The 22,457-nt window shown below is 41.8% G+C and overlaps 1 protein-coding gene across 2 annotated transcripts in view; it reads right to left on the bottom strand.

Moving 5' to 3' along the window:
* The window catches only part of LOC124099603 (putative vitellogenin receptor), a 30,099-nt gene extending 7,956 nt beyond the window's left edge, over nucleotides 1-22,143 (bottom strand). Inside the window, exons 1-13 of one of the 2 annotated variants that reach the window (XM_046454752.2) lie at nucleotides 21,971-22,143; nucleotides 19,234-19,347; nucleotides 16,399-16,518; nucleotides 15,760-16,002; nucleotides 14,815-14,928; nucleotides 13,112-13,231; nucleotides 10,530-10,655; nucleotides 9,765-9,968; nucleotides 8,371-8,539; nucleotides 7,885-8,053; nucleotides 6,375-6,600; nucleotides 5,529-5,654; nucleotides 3,953-4,177 (exon numbers count right to left, since the gene is read on the bottom strand). In XM_046454752.2, coding sequence (XP_046310708.2) covers nucleotides 3,953-4,177; nucleotides 5,529-5,654; nucleotides 6,375-6,600; nucleotides 7,885-8,053; nucleotides 8,371-8,539; nucleotides 9,765-9,968; nucleotides 10,530-10,655; nucleotides 13,112-13,231; nucleotides 14,815-14,928; nucleotides 15,760-16,002; nucleotides 16,399-16,518; nucleotides 19,234-19,347; nucleotides 21,971-22,034 — 2,020 coding nt within the window. In that variant the 5' untranslated portion in view covers nucleotides 22,035-22,143. Of the gene's footprint in view, nucleotides 1-3,952; nucleotides 4,178-5,528; nucleotides 5,658-6,374; nucleotides 6,601-7,884; nucleotides 8,054-8,370; nucleotides 8,540-9,764; nucleotides 9,969-10,529; nucleotides 10,656-13,111; nucleotides 13,232-14,814; nucleotides 14,929-15,759; nucleotides 16,003-16,398; nucleotides 16,519-19,233; nucleotides 19,348-21,970 lie in introns of both variants that reach the window. The other variant, XM_058582697.1, reaches the window with a different exon arrangement.
* Nucleotides 22,144-22,457: the final 314 nt, after the last annotated feature.

The following is a 22,457-nucleotide window of genomic DNA, read 5'->3' as shown; positions in this document are numbered from 1 at the left end:
CCACTTCACAGAAGAAGAAATATGATTGGCCAACAAAAATGCAAATTAAAACTACACTGAGATTTCATCTCACTCCAATCATAATGGCAGGTATCAAGAATACAAGTAACAATAAATGTTGGTGAGGATGTGGGGGATAAGGTGCACTCATACACTGCCGGTGGGGCTGCAAATTGGTGCAACCATACTGGAAAGTAGTATGGAGGTTCCTTAGAAAATGTGCAAATTGGTGCAACCATACTGGAAAGTAGTATGGAGGTTCCTTAGAAAATGTGCAAATTGGTGCAACCATACTGGAAAGTAGTATGGAGGTTCCTTAGAAAATGTGGAATGGAACCATCATTTTGACCCAGCTATCCCACTCCTCAGTTTAACCCAAAGGACTTAAAATCAGCATAATACAGTGACAGTCACATCAATGTTTATAGCAGTTCAATTCACGATGGCTAAGCTATGGAACCAACCTAGGTGCCCTTCAATAGGTGAATGGATAAAGAAAATGTGTACATATACACCATGGAACATTACTCAGCCAGAAAGAAGAATGAAATTATGGCACTTGCCAGTGAATGGAAAGGAACTGAAGACTGTCATGCTAAGTGAAATAAGCCACTCCCCAAAAACCAAAGGCCAAATGTTCTAGTAGGTGGATGTTAACACACATTAAGGGGTGGGAAGGGAAGAATAAAAGATCATTGGATTAGACAAAGGGGAATGAAGGTAAACAAGAAAGGATGGGAACAGGAAAAACATGATGAATCAGAAATAACTTTCCTATGTTCATATATGAATACACAACCAGTAAAACTCCACATCATGCACAACCACAAGAATGAGATCCTAATTAGAATAAATTATACTCCACGTATGTATAATATGTCAAAATACCTTCCACTGTCATGTATATTTAAAAAGAATAAATTTAAAAAAATTTGTCAACAGACAGACCAGCCATGAAAGTTTCCACTTATTCCACTTTGTGAGAACTCAAAAACTTTCAAATTTTATCACATTCTGGATTTTAGATCTTTGGATTGGGGCCACTCAACTTGTATCTATTCTCTTGTATGCTTATGTCAATTGTACCCATATGGTGGAGATACTAAATAAAGGTTTGCTCACACATCTCTTCCCAACTCCACATTTAATAATGTGTCACATTGTAGCTTGAAATCTGCCATCGTGGGAGTATTTACATGGTAAAAATTGTAAATACTACAAACCAGGGCTTGACTGTTTTCCATTCCCTGGTCTACAAAACAAAATTAAAAAATTAAAAAAAAATAAAAACAAGTGCCCTTGGGCCAAGTCGGCCTCCTTGGTTGGTTTTGTAGATACAGTTTTAGTGGAATTTTGCTGATCATTCACACTGTGTCTATGACTACTTCAGTGCTATAACAAGAGAGAGCCCATTAAACCTAAAATATGTACAATCTGGCCTTCTTACACAAAACGTTTGCCAGATCCTAGTCTAAATCTAAGAAAGTAATAAAATGTAAGTGATTATAAGATTCATCTTGCATGTGTCATATCTATAGCCATTATACTTTAAATACCCCCCAAAATTAAGGAAACATTTTTCTAGTATTTGAAATTTATTATTCAATTCAGCAAAGAAGTCATTTATGTCACTGATGAACTAATTCCAAGTCTTTATCACTTCACTAAGGAAACAAAAGTATCAAACTCTAAGTTGAAACTACACTCCTTCAAAAACATCATTGACTAATCAGATAGTAGCAAGCATTTATTCAAAGATTATTAAAACTTAGTTAAATTGTAACTAACAGAATTGCTTTTGATCCAAGACTTTACCATAAAAAAAGCATTCTGTGAAAATCAGTCATAATAACCACGGAAAAAGTTTACAATAAAGAAATTGTGTGTTTTTTAACATTTGTAGGTTGATATCCTTTATATCAGTAAGTTTTATTGTAAACATATGTAAGTATATATGTTCACTTGTCCTTGAAGAGCTGGTGGTTATCATTTTCAGCACACCCCTGGGTATCACAGGAAGAACTCCAATGTTAACCACCAGAGAAAAAGACCAACAGGCGAGGCATGAGGGTGGGCTACGGGGCAGAAGAGGGAAGCCAGAATGCAAAGGGCCGATGGGCTGCAGGTCATTCCTAGTACTGGGCCTTAGTGGGGGAGCATTTCCTGACTATTCCTCACATTGTCATAGGGAGGAACTTACACATCTGAGTTTTCCCCATAACCACGAAGTTACTCTGCCTGCAAAAGGAGAAATGACTTAAGGTTGATAAATTAGTAAGAACAGACTGGCCATCCTAGATGCAGATGCTGTCTTCCCTTTGTTGGGTTCTGTTATATCCAGAGAATATTGACTTCTCTTCTGGAATTATAGACTCAACCTTGGCCCTCTGTAGATTCTGTTGAGAGCCCAATTATCAGGAATTTCTTTTGAGCCATGCTACACTACTTCATGTATGTGTGTGTGTGTGTGTGAGAGAGAGAGAGAGAGTGTGTGTGTGTGTGTGTGTGTTGTGCGTGTTGCTGGGAATTGGACCCAGCACACTGTGAAGGTAGGCAAGTGATCTGTCACTAAGCTATATTCCCTGGCTCCTATAGACAGGTACTGTATTTCTAAAACAGAATCTTCGAGCTTTTTTTTTTTTTTTTTTTTTTTTTTTTTTGGTACCAAGGGAGCTTCAGCCACTGAGCCACATCCCCAGGCCCCCATCCATTTTTTATTTTTAAATTTTGAAACAGGGTCTTATTAATATAGTTTGGATCTTGAATGTCACCCAAAGACTTGGTCTTGAGTTTGCGGTGCTATTGAGAGTTGGTGGAACCTTTAAGAGGTGGGGCCTAGTGAGAGGACTTTAGGTCAGTCACGGTGTGCCTGGATGTGAATCATGGATCCCCAGCCTCTTTATTTTGCTCTCTTTTGTTGCTTGGTCACAAGGAGAACAGTTTTTCTCCACCATGCACTCCCCACCATTGCCATCCCTCATCCCCACCAGAGGCCTAAAAGCAACAGATCTGCCTGAATGGGATCTCTAAATCCATGATCCAAAAGAAATCTTTCCTCTTTTCTTTATTTAATTTTTTTTTCTTTGTAAGTTGATTATCTCAGGTGTTGTTTACAGTAACAAAAGACTATTACAGACACAAGGACTCAGCACTTGACGTGAGAAACACCTCAAACGAAATTGTTACTCTCTTGTAAACCCTGAACATCACTGGGGAGCTGCTGCCAGTATTTGTGGTCACCCAACAGGGCTCTCTGGTAAGATATACTACCCCGAGGATGACTCTAAGATATGTATTTCAATACAGCACCTTTTGCACTAAAGCCTGTCCTTAGCACTTGGCAGAGACCCAAGGGACAGATATTCAGAAATCTAGTTCTAATCACAGAACTCAAGTCGCAGTTCTCCCTTATAAAGTAGATGTTTACAGTTAATCTGAGTACACGGAACTTGGGGATGGGGTGTGGCATTTAGGAGTGTGGGAGGGGGAAGAAAATATATATACCATATTAAGAAAATATCTTGCTAGTTCACTCTTAGATCTGCATTGCAAATTACTTCTAAATTCATGTAAGAAAAATTTGCAATGCAAAAATTGAAGAATGAAAGGTCCATTTCTATCCTCCCCTGATTTAAGGCCAGAAATGTAAAAATTTAAAAACCTTATTACTACAGCTCTAGGATTCCCTGAGTCATAGTAGCTTTCTGACAATCTGCACATAGCTCCTAAGAGCAAGAATAAATCAGATATAGTTAACACTTCAATAAGTAAAGAGTTGGTCTTCACCTTCTGGTGCTATTGAGAGGTGATAAAACTTTCAAGAAGTGGGGATTTTCCACTGGCATGAAGATTTATTTAAATCAGTACTTGAAAAGATTTTTTTTTTGGTCCTAGTTATTTGAGAAGCAAAAATAAAAGCAGAGAGGAAAACAAGATGCCCTCCCCTACTTACCAGTACGCCGTGTCCAGATCTCTAGCTTTTGTCCAGAATACCCAGTTGAGTAGACCAGATGTCCCTGAGCATTCGTCCAATAGATGAGGTTCCTTTTCCAGTCAATATCCAATAAATAGATGTTCCCAGAATGTTCTTCAACTAGAGTTCTCTCTATGGCAGATCCCATAGAGCCAACTTTCAACAAGTACAGACGTTTGCCAGAAGAAAACACAAGTTTTAACTCTATGAAAGAAAACGAGATTTGCTATTTGACCATTTGTCAGATGAGCCCAGGGTCTCTTCTGGAGCAGTGCCCCTAACTCAAGCTGAGGTACCGATGTCTGCTTCTGAAGCACACATCCAACATGTGTACCGTAACTTCTAGAGAAGAAGGTCATTTGGGCAAATGCCAGTGTTGCTCAGTGTGCCCAAGACACTGGGTCTTCTGTGGGAAAACTTGGAAAAATTGTGAGAATGAGAGCAGGAGTACTGCTCTGCTTCATTTAATGATCTCTCACTACTAAAGGATTTTAAACACTGTGTTACTCAGGTAGTTGAGTATAACAGTATATAAGTATATATATATATATATATATATATATATATATATATATATATATATATGGCTTCAAATGAAATTCAGGCTAATGAGTTTGCCACTACAGCTTATTACACATGATGTCTTTCAGAGCTGTCCCTGTAACAGCATTTTTAAAACTTAGTTAGAATAAATAAATAAAATAAAACTCAGAACATAATTACATTTATGTAATTTATCCTTAAAACCTCAATATTCTAAGGAAAAAACAGAGTAAGTTGGATAGAGAAGTTCAATGGATTTTATGTCGCCTTTAATATTTTGAAGAGGAAACAGCAACCTGGAGAACTCATGTTGACGATATTTAAGTAAAACAATAATGCGGTAGAGACTACTTATAAACATGAGTCAGAATATAGAATGGTCATAAGATTATCAAGGATTTCTTAGATCACCTCTTTTGCAAGTTTTCATGTAAAGCTTGATTTAAAGTTTATCAAATCTAATTGTCCAACAACAGATGGAAAAATAAATGAAATATGGTACGTACACACACTGGAATATCATCCAACTTTTAGAAAGAATGTACACTTGCTACACTGTGAATGAAACACTTATAGTAACTAGTGAAAGATGGCAGACCCGAAAGATAAATATACTGTAATTTCACTTAATGTGATACCTAAAATAGGCAAATTCATACAGTCAGAATACAGAATGGTAGTTGAAAGGAACTGTTAGGGAGAGGAGAATGGGGACATCTAGTGGGTTAAGGGTTTTCAGTTCGGGAAGATGAAATAGTTCTGGAGGTGGACGGTGGTGATGGTTGTACTTCATGCCACTTAGAAATGACTAAAATGCTAAGTTCTCTATTCTGTATATTTTTTAGCACAATCGAAAGGAAAAAATGAATCAAGTTGTTTTGATAAAAAAGTAGTCATCAAAGAAGGTTGTCAAGGACAAAAGCAACTGATTGAGAAATGGAAGCTACCTTATTTCCAGGCTACCATGGAGGATGCCTCCTTAAGCTGAGCCCATTTTACCCAATGTACTTACCACTACATGTGCCAGAAGGTGAAAGAAACATTCCTTCAGGACAAACACACTTATAGCCCTTGGGGTGGACAGGAGACAGAAGGCATAAGTGGCTGCAGGAGCCTGGAGCACAAGCTGGGTGTCTGCCTGCTATAAAACAGGAACCCGTGAGATGGTTTCAGATGTCCTTATCCACACTAGATCAAAACTTAATAAGGAAGAACAGTTAAGCCACTTTTGTCTTAAGAGGAATTCAATATACTAGTTACCTTCTAATTGGATGTGCTGACCTTTAAACTCCTCTGATCTCTTGATGGTCTTTCAGATAGTGACAGTCACTTATCTATCTTAGGCTGGGACCTTAGGCTTCCACCAGCAGCATCTCCTCCTTGGAGTCAAGGCAACATGACTGTCTGCCTTGCTTACTTCCAGACTCCCTGAGTGGCCTAGGCTCTACTTTGGTTAGCTTCTCAGATCCATTTAAGAAGCGTTCTCTAAGTTGACTTTTCCTATTATGAGGATACCAGGATTTGTTCAATTTTCTGTTTTATTCAAAGATCTGTGAGTACGCCATCCCAGCCCTCTGTGAACAACTTATTATCCTTTTTTCTACATTTCATGGCTTAAAAAATCTAGCTAATGCTTTGGACAGGCACAAGACACATACTTGGACCGATTTCCCCAATAGATACTGGTGTTTGGTTCACCTTCCTTAGAAGTCCTATGTAAGGAAGTCTGGAAGGACACCCAGAACATTTCCCTGCCTCCAAGTACTGAGTTCCAACAACCACCATCTAGCACTATTGGGTGGTTTCACTCTTATGCATTCCGATTCCTCAGCATTTCTACAGCAAGCCATTTACTTACCCTTAGGCTGCTGGGACTTGTGGAGGACCAAGAAAGCAGATACAGAGGCATCCAGTAACAGCTCTCTCTCCTTTGGGCTGTGGGGTGAGGTATGAAACAGCTGTGTCTTATTTGCCCAGAAGAAAGAGTTCTCAAAGACAGCCAGTCCTACTGGGTTTTCATCTTCCAGGAAGATCTCAGGAAAGGTGTACCTCCCGCTTCCATCCACTTTCACTGTCTCTATGGACTGGAGGAAGCATTAGAATCTCATGAGAACGTGGTAGCATTACCAGTGCTGACAAAGTTAAGTGTCACCAGTTTTTTGGACACTGATTAAACATGTCTAGGTAACATCAGCTTCACAGAGAAGAGATCGTTGAAGGATTCATGGAGACTAATGCCAGTCAGCAGATTGGATTGCTTCTTGTACAAACTGGGGCCACAGATACAAACACTTCGGCCTCCAGTGAAATTTTTAACCCAGTTTCCAGAGAACTTCCAGTTCCCCAGGGATGCTGGAGAGAGGGTTCCACTTTGCCCCAAGCCACAGCTTACTGTCCAAACTGACACTGTACCAAACCCTTTCAACTCCACTGTGTGCTGCCTATTGAGTAGGGATCCTCTCTCTTTTCAGCAAGGGCCATGTGTGGGAAGCCATCCGTGACATACATGAGGGCCTTCTCTTGGCGTGGTAGCCCGGGGAGAGGTAGGCCTGGCATTAGGTGGCCCAATGCACGTGACCTTCCCTCCACTCTGCTAGGCAGGTTTCTCATAGTAACTCCGGGATGGGTGTAACCCATTAGGAGCTGAACAGCCTAACTTTAACCTTTTTTTTGGAGAAGAACATTCCGTGGAAGGCCTTTGATGTCTCCCGATATAAATAAAGCAGGCGCAGGCTGCATTTTGCCAGAACCTCGATCTGTCTAATTGGCTTGCCCATCCTGCCCCTGCTTTTGAAACTACTTTCTGTGTTCTGTGTGGGTTTTTTTAGCCATTCTGTTTTTTCCCTAGCTTTTATTTCTCAGCCAGCCCATTCCACTGAGGGGAACCCCATTTCCACCACCTGTGCAGGATGTGGGCAGGAGCCATGGGAGCAAAAAGAGGCACCAAAATTTTAATTTAACCAAAATCACAGGTAGGAAATAATAGGCCTAAAATTTGACTGGTCTTTTAGTTTGGCATTTCTAAGTATGAAACACAAGTAGCCCAGAACTGTATGCTTTCAAGGATGTAGTCAGCAATCCTAAAAGATCCTGTGTGCGGGCTACAACACAGAACAGGACCAGTGCTTCCAGAAAATTCCAATAGTGTTTGACTATAGAGTTGAAGAAAATCACCTCTCTCCCCCAAGCCAGGTTGATATAGTCTCTTCCACCCAAAGGTGCTGTGCATCTGGCTCTTCTCAGTTTTTGTGGCCAGAAGGTACTTCATAGAGTAGATGCAAACTTAAAGAGAATTTTGTACTTACCTGTGGAGTCAAACCAAGTTCCCATCAAAAGTTTACCTTTCTCTCTGGACCTAAGTGTGGTACCTTTTTGTGTTCACTGATCCAGTAGAGCCTGCCAGTCACATGGTCCAACGTCAGTCCTAAAGGCTCCTCTGTGGTTAGGACAGTGAGCACCTTCCTGTCAGAGCCATCCATGCCTGCAGACTCAACAGCCCTCACGCCTGTCCCACCTCGATTCACCCAATACAAGTACCTAAGAACAGGGGTGCATGGTGTTAGGGCCCCTTCACTTGCACACATGTGTACTTAACTCTGAACAGCCTGGCTCGCATAGCTTTCTTGTACTGGTCTCTCATCATTATATTGCTGATGATCGCTAGAGATTTCTGCTCCTACACTCACTAGGCTTTGAAAACACTAGCTCCATAAACTTCAATTTAGGATTCAAAATTAAGAATTAGGGGGAGCCAATGAAATCCAAGTTGAAAAAGACTGACATGTTCCCTTATTAACTTAAATATCCTAAGTCATCAGTGATTTAGGATATACTTCCAAAGAAACACTACTTACTTCTTTTCAGGAAACACAACCAGCTGCTCTGGCACAAGATCCTTTTCCAAAATTTTGACATAGCCTCTGCCATCACTTAAGCCAGCACAGATGACCCTTGCAAAGCTGCTAGCCCAATACAACTGTCCTGTGGACCAGTCCAAGGAGATGCTATTCACCGCTGTGAGCTCTGGGGACAGAGGAGACAGCTTTATGTTCCCACATTCTCCACCCGTCTTACCTTGCAGAGACTTGGACACACGTTACTACGTTTTCTGATTTTGAATTATACAGTGAGGCAAATAGATGGCAAGGATCAAGGACCAGGGATGAGCCAAGGTGCTTCCAACATGCAGGGGTGGCAGGGAAGGAGGAGGACCAGAGCAGAAGCTTAACTAAGAAATCTGAGAGCCTGTAAGTGACCTGAGTTTAGGCAAAAGTTCTTGCACAAGTGTCAGGCAAGTTGTTACAAATGCTACCTCTGAATTGCCCCCAGACCATTTCTATATCCCTAGCATTACACCAAGCCCTCTTCACATGCATTGTCTAATTTAATTCCCAAACTTACCCAGTGAGGCAAGTAGTAGCACCCTCATCTTATGGAAAGCAATCAAAGGAGTTAAGAACTTGCCCAAGGTGACATACCTAGTGATGGGGCCCTGAGACTAACTGTGGCCTGAGGCTACATTCCAATTCATGTTGCAAGTTACATTCTAAGATGCTCCTATGGACTTAAACCATAGCAGCCTTATCTGAAACCAGACTTCATGACAGGTGTCTCGCAGGTGGTGGTACAGATGGATACACATACTTCTTACACTAGGGGGTAGGGCTACAGTTTGGATCTGGGATGTCCCTCAAAGGCCCATGTGTTAAAGGCTTGGTCCCCAGCCTGTGGCACTGTTGGAAGGCAATGGAAACAGGTAAGAGGTGGGCACTAGTGGGAGGTTTAAGTCATTGGGGCATAACCTTGAGGGGATAGTGGGATGCTAGTCTTTTCTCATCTCCCTTTACTTCCTGGTACCATGAGGTAAATAGTTTCCCCCACCACCCACATACTCTCACTATATGATGAGTCACCTCAGATCCAAAAGCAATGGGACCAATTAACCATAGACTGAAATCTCCCAAAGTGGAAACCATAATAAACCTTTCCTCTTTTTAAACTAATTATCTCAGGTATTTTGTTACAATAATGCAAAGTTAACTAACACAAGTAGCTTTAAGAAGTTAAGGCTCTTAATGCCAAAAAGTATACCTGGGGGCTGGAGCTGTAGCTCAGTGGCAGAGAGCTTGCCTCCTTTGTGTGAGGCACTGGGTTCAATCCTTAGCACCATATAAAAAAATAAACAAATAAAATAAAGGCATTCTGTCCATCTACAACTACAAAAAAATTTAAAAATGTATATATATACCTGGGTAAAGGGGAACAGAGTTTGGTTTCCCAAGGACAAACACATTTAGGACTTCATCTACCCAGATATATGTGCTTCTCTCAAGGTCATATGCAATAGAAATGGGCCTTGATTTTATAGGAATCAGAGTCTCATAGTTGCCTGTTCTTCGATCCAGGAAACCAAGCTCTTGATCTCTTGCTATAAGAATTTTAATACCATCATCTGAAAACAAAAGACAATAGAGATGAAGCTTTTTGCCTCACACATTTCCCTTTAAAGATTTATCCCATCTCTCATGCCCCAAATCTACCTATTCCTAAACTCTGGACTAAGTATTTAGAGATCTAGTGGGTCACCTTGGTGCTCCCTCCCTCCTCTGAACTCTAATACATTGAAACTAACCTTGAGAACTTCACTGCCTTATTGGATTTCAGATTCAGTTCCTCTTCTCTCACCTTGTACCAGATTTGGCAGAAGTTCTGTCCAAGTCTGGTACATAGTAGTCAAATGTAATTTAGTGTTTTATCTCTAAAGAACAGGGCAAGTCAAGACTATGTGTTGGGTCTGTAGAATACTCCATAGTAGACTGTGGAGTAACCAAGTTAGTTAATACAATTGACACTCAGGTTGGGGAATGAATGGTATAATGGTAGCTCCTTTTTGGAAATAATGGAGTCATCTCTAGTACTAGACTTAAAAATGAATTCTCTATGTCACTTTCCCCTGCAATTACTGCTAAGAATAGCACAGGAGCTAGGCTTTGCTTCTGGTATTGAAACTCACCTGTAACTCGACATTCAGTCCCATTGTTCAGTTGGTAACCTTGAATACAGTCACAGGAGTAAGAGCCTGGTGTATTGTGACATAGCTGGCCACAAGGACTGAACACCATAGAGCATTCATCTATATCTGATGACAGAGGGTCATAAGTTAGAGGCAATCCAGGAACAAGCTCTGCAGTATTTTTGCCCTTTGGAGCCACTTTCCAGATGCTACCTGGTTGGGCATTTGGTGGAAATCATTGTTCCAGGCCCTAGAATAGTCCACGCTGGCCACCAATGATTTCCCACCTACATTAATACAATTTAGGAAATTTCAACATTGGGACCACAAACGTTTGACTACAGAATACTGTTATCCTAGCAATGTTCCTGAGGTACCATTTGAGAATGACAAGTGTTACATCCTGGAGTTCACTGCTAGCACCATGGGAAATGCTTAAGCCTCACAGGTCTAACTGGCGAAATTTAGTTATGGTGCAATAGTATCTCAACGCCTAATGGCTGGGACCCATTAGAGCTGAAATCACAAAATCAGGAGAGATTCATTTCTTTATTTTGTAAGCAAGAAGGAAAATGGTTCCTTGGCAGAATTGATGCAAAAACGTTATTGCTCCAAACCCACCGGGTCCTAAAGTAGAATAATGTTTTCCCATCATGCCAGAAGAATAAGCAACAGTCAGGCTCAAGGGCCATCCAAGTCCTATAGTGGGCTGGAAACCCAAGAAGGGTACTCCAGGGGCTCGGGGATGGGGGCACAAAACCCAGACACTTCTAAGAGCCATGACCAGATGCTGATTTCATATTTCTAATGATGAATTAATCTGTTAAATTATCTCCTGAATTAGTAAATTGAATTTAATGATTAAATTTTAACATTAATAAATTGAAAATCTAATAGAGTTATAACAATCATGAATGAATTGCTAATACAAAAGCCTTTATACTCTCTAAAAAATACTATTTAATACTAATAAACCAGTCTTTTCTCTTGTAGCCTTCCCAAGTGGGTAGAGCTACAGGAAGGTACAGTCATGGAGAGAGGGCACTATTGAGTAGGGATCATTGACCAGGTTTAGGGTGGAAGGGCTGATTAATCCCTCAGTCCAGAGCACCAAAACAATAGATCCTTTACCCTTCCAATCACATTTTATCCTAAAGCGTTATCTTTATTTTTGTAGACAGGTGCTATAGGGTAATAGTCATAATCTTTTAAATTATTACTGAATAATGAAGGTATATGAAATTTATTTTAGCTATTGTGGCACCATAATCCCATTTACAAAGAGAAGAAATGAGTCTTCTCCAGTGACTTGGAGAAGGTCAACCAGCAGGAACAAGCAAGGGTAAACATACAATGGGCTGGAATTTCAGATTCTGTCTTGAAACCCATGCTATGGACCTTAGGCATGACTGTAAAATGACAAGCATATTTATTCTGTGACAGAAATCCTCTAAGCTCCACAGGGAAAGAACATTAAGTTTAACACTTTCTTGTTTGGCATCAGATGCCCTGCAATTCCCACAAAAGAGACATTAACAAGCACTGGCAAGAACGTGGAGAAACTGGAACCCTGTGCACTACTGGTGGTGCATCCACTGTGGAAAAACAGTTTGAGGACTCCTCAAAAAATCAAACAAGTATACATGATCCAGTTATAGTCCACTTTCTGGTATATACCCAGCAAATGGAATTATCACACAGATATTTGCGTATCACGTTCTGCTAAGAGCCAAGTATATGATGCATGGCATTTTTGGTCGAAAGGTGACGCCAGCTAGCCATTGAGATGATATGATTATGTTAAGATTTGCATTCATATGGATATTGGATTCCTGCTGTTCACCTAGGCTGGCTACAGGACTCCTGGAGAGTTTCCATTGGTTGGGGAAGTACAGTAGGAGGGAGTTCCGGGGGAGGAGTGCTCGCTGCGGTTCCGAGAGGTGGCCGCGTGGGTGGATAAAAAAATCTTCCCGGGCGCGTACCGGACATTGGAGGCAGTTTCAAAAACTAAAGTTTGTTCCTGCTTGAGTGGCTCGTGATTTTTGTGCCCAGCCAGACTGCGGCAACGTTCATACAGTATTCTTTGCAACAGTCAAAAGGAAGAAACAACTACTGGTGATTATCTACCAGTAGTCGGACACCATATGTAGTATATGTGTATTCAGCCTTAAAAAGGACAGATATCCTGATGCATGCTATTGACATACGTTATAACATGGATGAACCCTAAAGTCATTATGCTCCACGGGATAAGACAAACACAAAAGCACAATTACTATATGATTCTCCCTATGAGAGGTATCTAGAATGGACAAATTAGGTATCTAGAATGGACAAGTTAGTTACCAGGGAATAGGGGGAGGGGAGTTGTTGTTTAACGGGGATGGTCTCTACTGGGGATGATAAGCAGCTCAGGAAATCCGAGATGGTAATGGTTGCACAACATGGTGCACGTATACAACAGCATATGTTTGAAAATCACATGGTACATTTAAGAATGGTTAAAATGGCAAAATTTACATTAAATGCATTTTACTGCATTAAAAAAATGTTTTAAAAAGTTGATTCAAACCAGTTCTGACCTGCACAGCTCTGCCCGTCGGGCTGCAACCACCATCCTGCCCTGCAGGAACACCGGACACCCCAGTGTGTGTCACTGCACTGGCCTTCACAGCCACCGTTCATCACAGAGCAGTTTTTACCTGGTGGAGACAGGAAGTAGTTCAAACAGTTGAATGCTGAACCAATATTTATAAACTGTGTTGTGCACATACCTTCTAGGCCTGGTTGAGCAAGTGATGACCAGTTGTGACTGACCTTTGACCCTGCCCTCTGACCCTGCCCTCTGGCCTAGGAACATGGACCCTTCAGAGAGGAGTGTGGAAGAGCAAAAGATAGGAATCCCAGGAGCCAGGGAGCAGGAATTTCTTTCCAGGCCAACAGTGTGAATGATTTCAAGTGCTGGTGTTATTTATTATTCTTGCTCAGGGAACCAGAGACCTCTTATCAATGATTTTTTGGAATGCATGAGTCCGTGAGACCCCTACCTCAGGAAGTGATATACTGGCTTATGAATCCTATTGAATTATCATCCATGTACAACCAGAAGCCTATACTTTGTCCCACTGTTTATGCTTTTAGCATCTTTTAAAATTTATTGGTTCTTTTTAGTTATACATGATAGTAGAACTCATTTTGATACAATTATGCAAGCATGGACTAGATCTCATTCGAGTTAGGACCCCATTCTTGTAGATGTACATTTTGGTGGGACCCACTGTGACGTTTTCATATATGTGTATAGGAAAATCGTGTCAGATTCATTCCACTTTCCTGTTCCTATTCTCCCTCCTTTCCTTCCATTACCCATTGTCTAATCTACTGAACTTCTCCCCCGCCTTTAACATCTCTAATCCATTTTCCTTTAGTACAAAATTTGTTTGGCAGAATTTTACAGTACTAAAGAGGTTTTGTCATATATATGTAAGACCATATTTGGGAAGTAACTAGGAGACAGATGACAAAAAGACTTGGAGAGAGACTCCCACATTCTCCTTTCCCTGGGAACCTGAACCACAGTGATTCTTGTGGTGAGAACCAGGACTTGTTCTCAAGTCAAAGCTGCTTCTCAGTAGCCACAGGAGTCCAGTCTCCATTAAATCCTTAGAGAATTTTATGTTTTTGTCTTAAACAAAATGATCTGGTTCTCAATCAGCAAGACATGTGCCAAATGGTTAACTTGTCTTCTACAGGTTTGTCATTTTCTTTGTACTCAATTTGCAAAGTTGACTTGAGTCTTAAAAAATCCCTAAGCATAAAAAAAAACTGGACTAGTTGATTATATACAAGTAGTTGTGTGCCCTGGGGTCTTCCAGGGAGGGGTCCTTGTAGCAGAATCTCTGCATCAGTCTGGTTTGAGAACACCACTATAGATATTTAAGCCTAAATTGAATGTGTGGGCCTTGTTCTCATAACAAAGCTACAGACATTCAAAGACATAATCTTGGCTTTCTACCAGAATTTCAAAAGCAATACAGTTAGAAGTGTTTAGCTAAAGCTACAAAATGAGAATTAGCCCTCAAAGTTTGATAGCTTAGATAATATATGCTCACACTTGAAAGACCAAAGCCAGGGGCTATAACTGATAAAAGGATCCATCCTTGATACGTGTGAGATTTAGTCCAAGCAGCCTCTCAAAGAGTAGACCTCCATGGTAACTATCGCAGGTCCGCTGTTTAAGCCTATTTCCCACCTCCCACCTTAAGCTAAGCAACTGGTTTCTTACCACATGTGGTGGGTTCATCGGTGCCATCTGCACAGTCTGCTTCCCCATCACACATCAGAGATTCTGGGATGCATCTCCCTTCATCACATCCAACCAGGCCTTCTGGACAGGAAGCTGTGTAGGAAGTGAAGCATATTTTTTTTTCATTGAGACTCACAGGGAATGGTAGAAACAGACAATTCTTTCATGGGTAAAGGGGTAATATTTCTATAACCTAAGACAATTCTAGGTAAGAAAGTTTTATCTTTGCAAATAGAATTTTTTTTCTATTTAAATAGAATTAAAACTTTAGATTTCATCATGAAGATGTTAAGACACCTGGGCAGTAGATGGAATTAGCATTAAACTGATTATCCTAGTTTTAAATAGTTACAAATGAAGTAGTGTTAGAGTTGGTCAACACTTGACCTAAAAGAAGTATTCTATTTATGAGATTGATTTATACTTTATCATAAAAATATTAGAATATATTAGATATTAGAGTATAATAGATATATAGATATTATAGGTTTAATGCTAGAAAAAAAATTAACTGGGATTGTGGTTCACCAAGAAGTCAGGAACAACTACAATGTGTATGTGAGGTCCAGAAGAGAAATGTAGTACTTGTCTTTGGGGATTTACCACCCTTAAGGAGGAATTTTTCCCTCCTACATTGGCTGCACAAGGCTGAGAGTCATCTGTCAGCTTTCCATGGGTTGGGCCATAACTGAATAGTGGGAAGATTCCAGGCAATGCTCAGAGCATCCATCCCTCACAAAAGTTTCTATTCAAGCACTGTTTTACATTTCCGCAGATAACTACATGTTGGTTACTGCTAGGAAGAAGCATCCTGTTTTTAGATATAGGATGCAGCCTCAGTTGTAGGGATTAAAATGCAATTTGCATAAAGCAACCCACATAGTACATCTGTCCTTGAGACACACGTGGGGAAGCAAGGCTCACCACAGACGTGCTCATCTGAGGAGTCGCCACACTGGTCGATGCCATCGCACCTCCAGCTGTCCATCACACACACCTTGTTCTGGCACTGCCACTGCCCAGCCAGACAATGGCTCTGGGGGCAGTGTGCTCTGTCGGACCCTTCTGCACAGTCCTGATGGAGATCGCAGAGTTCCCCAGCATCCAGGCACCGAGACTTTCCTGGACACTGGACTTTATGGTCTGGACATGCTGTCACCTTCACGTCTGAAAGGCAGGAGTTGGCTTGGTGAGGCCGAACCAGTGTTCTATGGATCTGCTTCTCCACTGTACCTATGGGTTGCTCATGGGACTTGGTCTACAGAACTCTGAGAACTAAAAGAGACGCCAACCATTGGAGACACAGTCACAATTTTGTACAACTGAAGTTTCACCCCAAAGAAGTTTTCAAAATGTCAATGAAGCTCATAATCACTTTCATTTTGAAAAAAAATAGAGAGACTCAGGTTAAAAACTCTCTTATAATACCAGAGACAATATCTATATTTAGCACATATGGCATACAGATGTTTAACGACTTCTTTATTTCATTTAATACTATATCGATAAATACTGCTAATGAACAGAGAAGATGAGAGAACATTAAAAATGTGTTCTACCCACCACAATCAACCTCATCGGAGCCATCCAAGCAGTCCCCAGCACCATCACAAAGCCAACTGACAGAAATGCACCTCCCATCGTCACACTGCCAGGCTTGTGGATGTCCACGGCATGCTTCCTCTGCAACCAGGGGTGGTGTTCAAGAAGAGGTGCAAAGGAAGATGAATTTGTCAAGATAGTGGCCGTTTTTAAATTGGGGTTTCATGGTGAGCAGCCCAGCCTAAGTCCTTAGCCCACTTCCTTAGCTTGAGTCCTTGCCAGAAAAAAATAACATAAGCAAAATAGAAGTACAGGGAAAATTGGCCTGAAATTGTATAATTCTACCCTGACTCCACCTCTTATTCAGCCCCACATTACCATACCTCTATAAATATTAACACCCCAGACCAGAGGGCTGTTGTCTCTCCCTCTGGGGAGAGCCAGCATTCTCCATTGAAGGTGTGCTCATTGCTTTACTCTGAGATAGCCTGCATTCTCCCCTAAATGTGCCTCTGCTTTCCTAAATAAACCCGTCTGCTGTCTGTCTGGTGTGTGCTGAAATTCTTTTTCTGCCATGTACACCAAAGACCCTATTCATCCAGGAACACCCCTACAGTGATATAAGGATCCCCAACCCTCAAGGGATGTGGTGGCATATGCCTGTAATCCCAGGGGACTTGGAAAGCTGTGGCAAGAGGATTCCAAGTTCGAGGCCAGCCTCAGCAACTTATCAAGGACTTAGTAAGACCCTGTTTCAAAAAATAAAAGGGCTGGGTATGTAGCTCAGAGGTAAAGTGCCCCTGGGTTCAATCCCCGGTCACCCAAAAACCAACCAAACAAAACCCCCAACCCTCTTCTGCCCTTCTGAGTTCTCAGACCCAGAGACTCAACCCCCTCTGGTTCCCTCTGCCCAGGAGCTCCCTTGCCTCCTCCTCTTTCTGTGCTGTGGCTCCACACCTCTATCTCTGAAGCACTCCCTTTTTGCATATAGCCTGTACTGCACCACCCCCCAAAAATGCATTGCTACTGAGAAAAATAAACAAATTTGGGTTTCATATCATGTATTAAATTAGAGAAGGAATAATTACCAATTTGCCACTGGAGTCAACCCTGAATTTGCTTGTCCTTTTTTCCCAAGATATACTTGTCCCTTACCAAGGGACAACTGCCCAGCAAACTAATAAGGTTTATCCTTCACACCATCCTGCTAGAACACAGTTGCCCAGCAAATCTTTCTGTGACAATGGAAACGTTTTGTGTCTGTTCTGTCACATGTCACTAGTCACATGTGACTACTGGGCACTTGAAATGCACAAGTGGGCTGTGGGTATGGCTTGGTGACAGAGCGCTTGCCTAGCATGTGCAAGGCCCTGGGTTCCCTCCCCAATACTGAAAAGAAAGCGGCTAATATAATACAATTGAGTTTTATTTAAATTTTGTACATTTTAATAAATTTAAGTCCCCATAGGTGGCTAGTGGCCAGCGCAGCTAAAGATCTAAGAAAATCTAGAAACTGTTGGTTCCTTCAAATATTTCCATCTAAGTATGCCTACTGGCAGCAAGTAAACCTAGAGAGTTAAGGTAAAATTAAAAAGCATGGTGGGGCATAGAACAAAGCATTTCTGTAAGCCAAAAAGTTTCTTTCTATCTGTAATATTATGTGGTTGCTAGCTATTCTGTTTTGGGGGAGATATTTTTGTTGTTGTGTTACTGTGCATGTGGTGTTAGGGATTGAACACAGAGCTTTGCACAACTCAGAGCTTTGCACAACTCAGAGCTTTGCACATGCTAAACTCACTCTACCACTGAGCTAGTTCCCCAATTCTAATATCAAATATTCATGTTAAGTTAGCTGTAGTAACTGACCAGGAATATGCAGGCAGGGTAAAGAAAAGGGATGCGGTACTCACCAAGTACCTTGGGGTTTTTGATTTTTTCCTGAGGACTTTTTTCCCTTCCACAATCACAATACAAGGATGTATATAAGTCACCTACTAAGAAGTTTCCCACATATACTGGTGTTCAGGTGACCCTTCTGGAGCTTTGAGCACTTTGAACACAGAATACTTGAGCTTCATTTCAGCATGATATTTGCAAAGTGGCTGATGTGACTATTGGTTTTGTAGTATTCTTTATGATGGTCAATTTGCAAAGTGGCTTTTTCATTGAACAAAGTCTCTAAACTTAGAAAGTTGAACTAACTGATTATATTCCAAACAAATTATGTGTCCCAGGGTCTTCAAGGGTTTCCTAAAGATAAACCACAGGATTACTCTAACTTTTGTATGTGGTTAAGTCTAAGTTGAAGGTGCGAACCTTATTCTGACAATCTCAAGACACATCCCAGGCTCTCCCTGGGAAAGCCTACAACAATCCAAAGAATTCACCATGTCTGCCTACCCTTTAAGATGCTGAAAACCACGAGAATGGACACTTGACAATCTAGCACAAATCGAGTATCCTTTATCTGAAATGCTTGGAACTAGAAGTGTTTCAGATTTGGGATTTTTTAAAAAATCTTAAGAATATTTACATAATAATAGATATGCATAATAATATTCATAATAATAGATCTTGGAGGTGGAACCCAAATCTAAACACAAAATTCATTTATGTTTCATATACACTTCATACGTATAATCTGAAGATTATTATATACAGTTATCTTTAGTGCCTTTGCATTTTGACTATGAGCCACAATACAAAGTCAGGTGTAGAATTTTCCACTTACAGTGTTGTGTTTGTGCTCAAGAAGTTTTAGATTCTAGAGCATTTGGGGGTTTTCAGATTAGGGATATACAACCTGCACTTGGCAATCAGGGTCAAGTTCACGATTGAGTCTTGAGAAGCACTTACCACACTGTTCGTCAGTTCCATCTGCGCACTCTTGCTCACCATTGCAGAGCCAGGCCACAGGAATGCACTTTCCACCACATGCAGCTTGCCGCGTATTGTTACACTCTGCTTCATCTGCATTAGATGATCAAGAAAAAGAGCCATGAGAGTTTCTGGCTCCCTTGGGTACAAGGGAGCACCTTGTCATGATAAAAAGCAGTAAGGGGTCATTTGGGAAGGTCTTCCTTCACCTCATTTTCAGGAAAACACCAGGGGAACTTAGTACCCCAAAGCCCCATGTGGGTTCACCAGTGAACTTCCAGGGAACCAGCTCTTTCTGGGGTCATGGAGTTGTTGCTGGAGGCTTTCTGTGTGCCTCCTTGTTTCCCTGTTAGAAAGAAGCGACTCACATTTGTGCACCCAGAGACATGAGGATGGTGCTTTCAGCTCTGGTTGAATCCCAAAGCCTTGGAGAAGGAATACTTACAAGTTTAGGCTCCAAGTATTTGAGATGTACAGACACATCTTAAAATAACATTAGAATTTTTGATCCTACATAATATCTTTAGCATGCCTCTAATAGCCAGGATATAAATAATTTTCAGTTATTTGCAAGAGTGATTCATATTGTTCTATTCAAGCCGTGAACCTGTGTTTTTTTTTACCTTTCCAAAATGATTGATGTTAAAAATAAGCCAGATACTGACAGTCCTCAAGGCGAAGCAATAGGAAGCCTAACTGTACTTCATTTACTACAGTGACCTAAGTTTCAGAGAGGAAAATCAATCGATTCCTATAAAGTATAATCCAAATCCTGTACTAGAAGTGTCTGCACCATGTGGAGAAGGCCCAGCCAGTCCTACTCTGGTGACAACTGTACACAGCTATGCCATGGAAGTGGACCACAAAAGGCTCCTGTGCAGATTACTCTTCTTGGGAAGGGACAACGTCCCAGTTCTGACTGGTGTCCCTTTGAGGTAGTGCTTTCCATATAGTTATTCCACATTTGATTTTTAAAGTCTGGAGTATAAAAAGACCAAAAATAAAATACTGAGTAAATATCACTTATCAATGGATAGCAGCTTCTCCACCACCTACTCACATTTCATCCAGCTATCTGGCTTAACTCAAGAACAAAACTATGAAATTCAGACCAGTCGATGTCAGCAACTGCTGCCATGGGAACACAGGCTAAGTCACCAGGCCACCTGGGTTAGAGTTTTGGTTAGATCACCTACTTAATGTGATCTTGGGAGAGTTAATTCCTCTCTTTGGACCTCAGTTTTAATATCTATACAATAAGTACAATAAGGCTAGTAAATAAGTGATCCTAAGAGGAAGATTTAAGGATTAAATGAGCACAAAGCTGCTTGGCACACAGTATACCACGTGCTCATAAAGCATTAATTCTTTTGCTACCTCTTCCAGTAGCTCTTTCCAGAAGGATCTCAATTAGGGTTGCAGTCAACCCTCCAAGATTACCCATCACAGGAGTCAGAACTTGAACAGTATTTTGTCCTGGTGATTCTCAATCTGGGAAACAAAAATGCATAAGGATTCTACATACTATCTGCAGACTGGTCTCAAACCTTACTTTTATCTACATGGGGGCTTGCTGTAATTGCATAAGAAATGTACTTAATACATTTATTTATATATTAAATTCACCATAGCTTTCTCAGTCAATACATTAAGTACAATGATTACATGCTGTTCTAAAACAGACAATAAAGACGCCTTCATAGTAGGTTATGTTGGAAATCACTGTTTTGTTTAAAAAAAAAAAACAAAAAACAAAAGACAAATAACTTTAAATCCTGTTTCAGAAGAGTGCAAGCAGATAAGCCACAGCAGAGATACTGGACCATGTTAACAACAAATTCTGAGGGTTAGAACCTTCCTAGGAGAAAAACAACTGTTGTAAAGTGACACCTCCTCCAAGCTGTCAACAGTACCTTGACGCTGTAAATTAAAATGACTAAATCTGCCTTTCATTCATGGTGGACAATCAGGCATTAACAATCCCACAGGGCAGATGGTTTCATAAATGCTGAACATCTCCTACAGCTGACTACATCATCAGCCACTAGTTTGACCCTTGGGGAACAACGCATTTCTCTGCCACCCTGGACACTCCACTCAGCTCATCTGAGCGTTGGGTCTGCCTACACCTAAGAGACATCAACAAGTACAGCAAGAAATGCACTCCTAAGGCACTTCAGGCCCCATCACCCTTTTCCCTGGGCTGTTTTTTTTTTGGCGTGAAGCGGCTCTTCACGAGGTCCTGACCTCCAAAAAGCTACATTTGTTGCCTGTCACACTAGGGCGCAGGTAAACGGGAGATCAGGGCCAGAAAGTGAATCCCACCCAGCCCGAACATTGAGGAGAAGGATGAGCCCAGAAGCAAAAGTGCCCGCGGCACCCCCAGGGTGGAGAGAGCTCCTTTTCCCTGCTGTGACACCGTTGGAAAAAGACACCGATTTCGCTGGCTGAGCCCACCTCCCCTCTCACCCACCTGCAGGTTTGTAAAGGGCCCTGCGACTCATCCAGGCGGCTACTCCTGAGGCTTAGCCTTGCCCACCTAGGACCTCCTCCATAACTCGCCGCCACCGCACAACGGGGCACCCAGCACCCTACGCTAGGTGCCCCAAGTTCTCTGCTTTCAATTCCTTCGGCATCCATCCCCAAAGCAAGGGACACTTGTACCCTGCGCGGACGGTCCCTTCTGAGGGCATCCCCGCCCGAGAACCTCACTCACCGGCCTCGCTGTCCATCGCGATTAGCACCACTGAAAGCAGAAAAAGAAGCGTAGGGCTCCCCATGGCTGGGCAGGAGACGGGGCGCCTCCGGGCTGGAGCGGCGCTCAGGGTGAAAAGAACCGGCAGGGAGGTGGAGGGAGGCGCGCGGCTGCGCCTGGGGCGGGCTCCACTTCCCGCGCCCGCTGCTCATTGGAACGACTGGGGAGGAGCCATGGAAGGATGGAGCTGGGAATCCGCGGCACTGCCGGGGAACACCTGCCCGGGAAGGACGTGGGCTGCTCCGGAGAACTGCTGCGCCCTCACATTGGTCTCTGTAGCTCTTTAGCGCTGAGAAGCGGCTGGAACTCCGTGTCCCCCACCTGCAACAGGAAAGCCTATTCAGGTCCTGGCTCCTGACAGACTTAGGGGCAAGGAAAGGGAGGGTCAGCGATATTTAGGTACTTATGAATTACCCAGGAATCTTAAAGTGCTCAAGGTCTGCAACAG

This window comes from Marmota monax, unplaced genomic scaffold (genome assembly GCF_021218885.2).
Source record: "Marmota monax isolate L192 unplaced genomic scaffold, Marmota_monax_Labrador192_F-V1.1 WCK01_AAM20220418_F8-fsc01072, whole genome shotgun sequence".
In the NCBI taxonomy this organism is placed as follows: domain Eukaryota; kingdom Metazoa; phylum Chordata; class Mammalia; order Rodentia; family Sciuridae; genus Marmota; species Marmota monax.
Note: the sequence above shows the minus strand (reverse complement) of the source record. Positions and strands in the feature narration are given on the sequence as shown.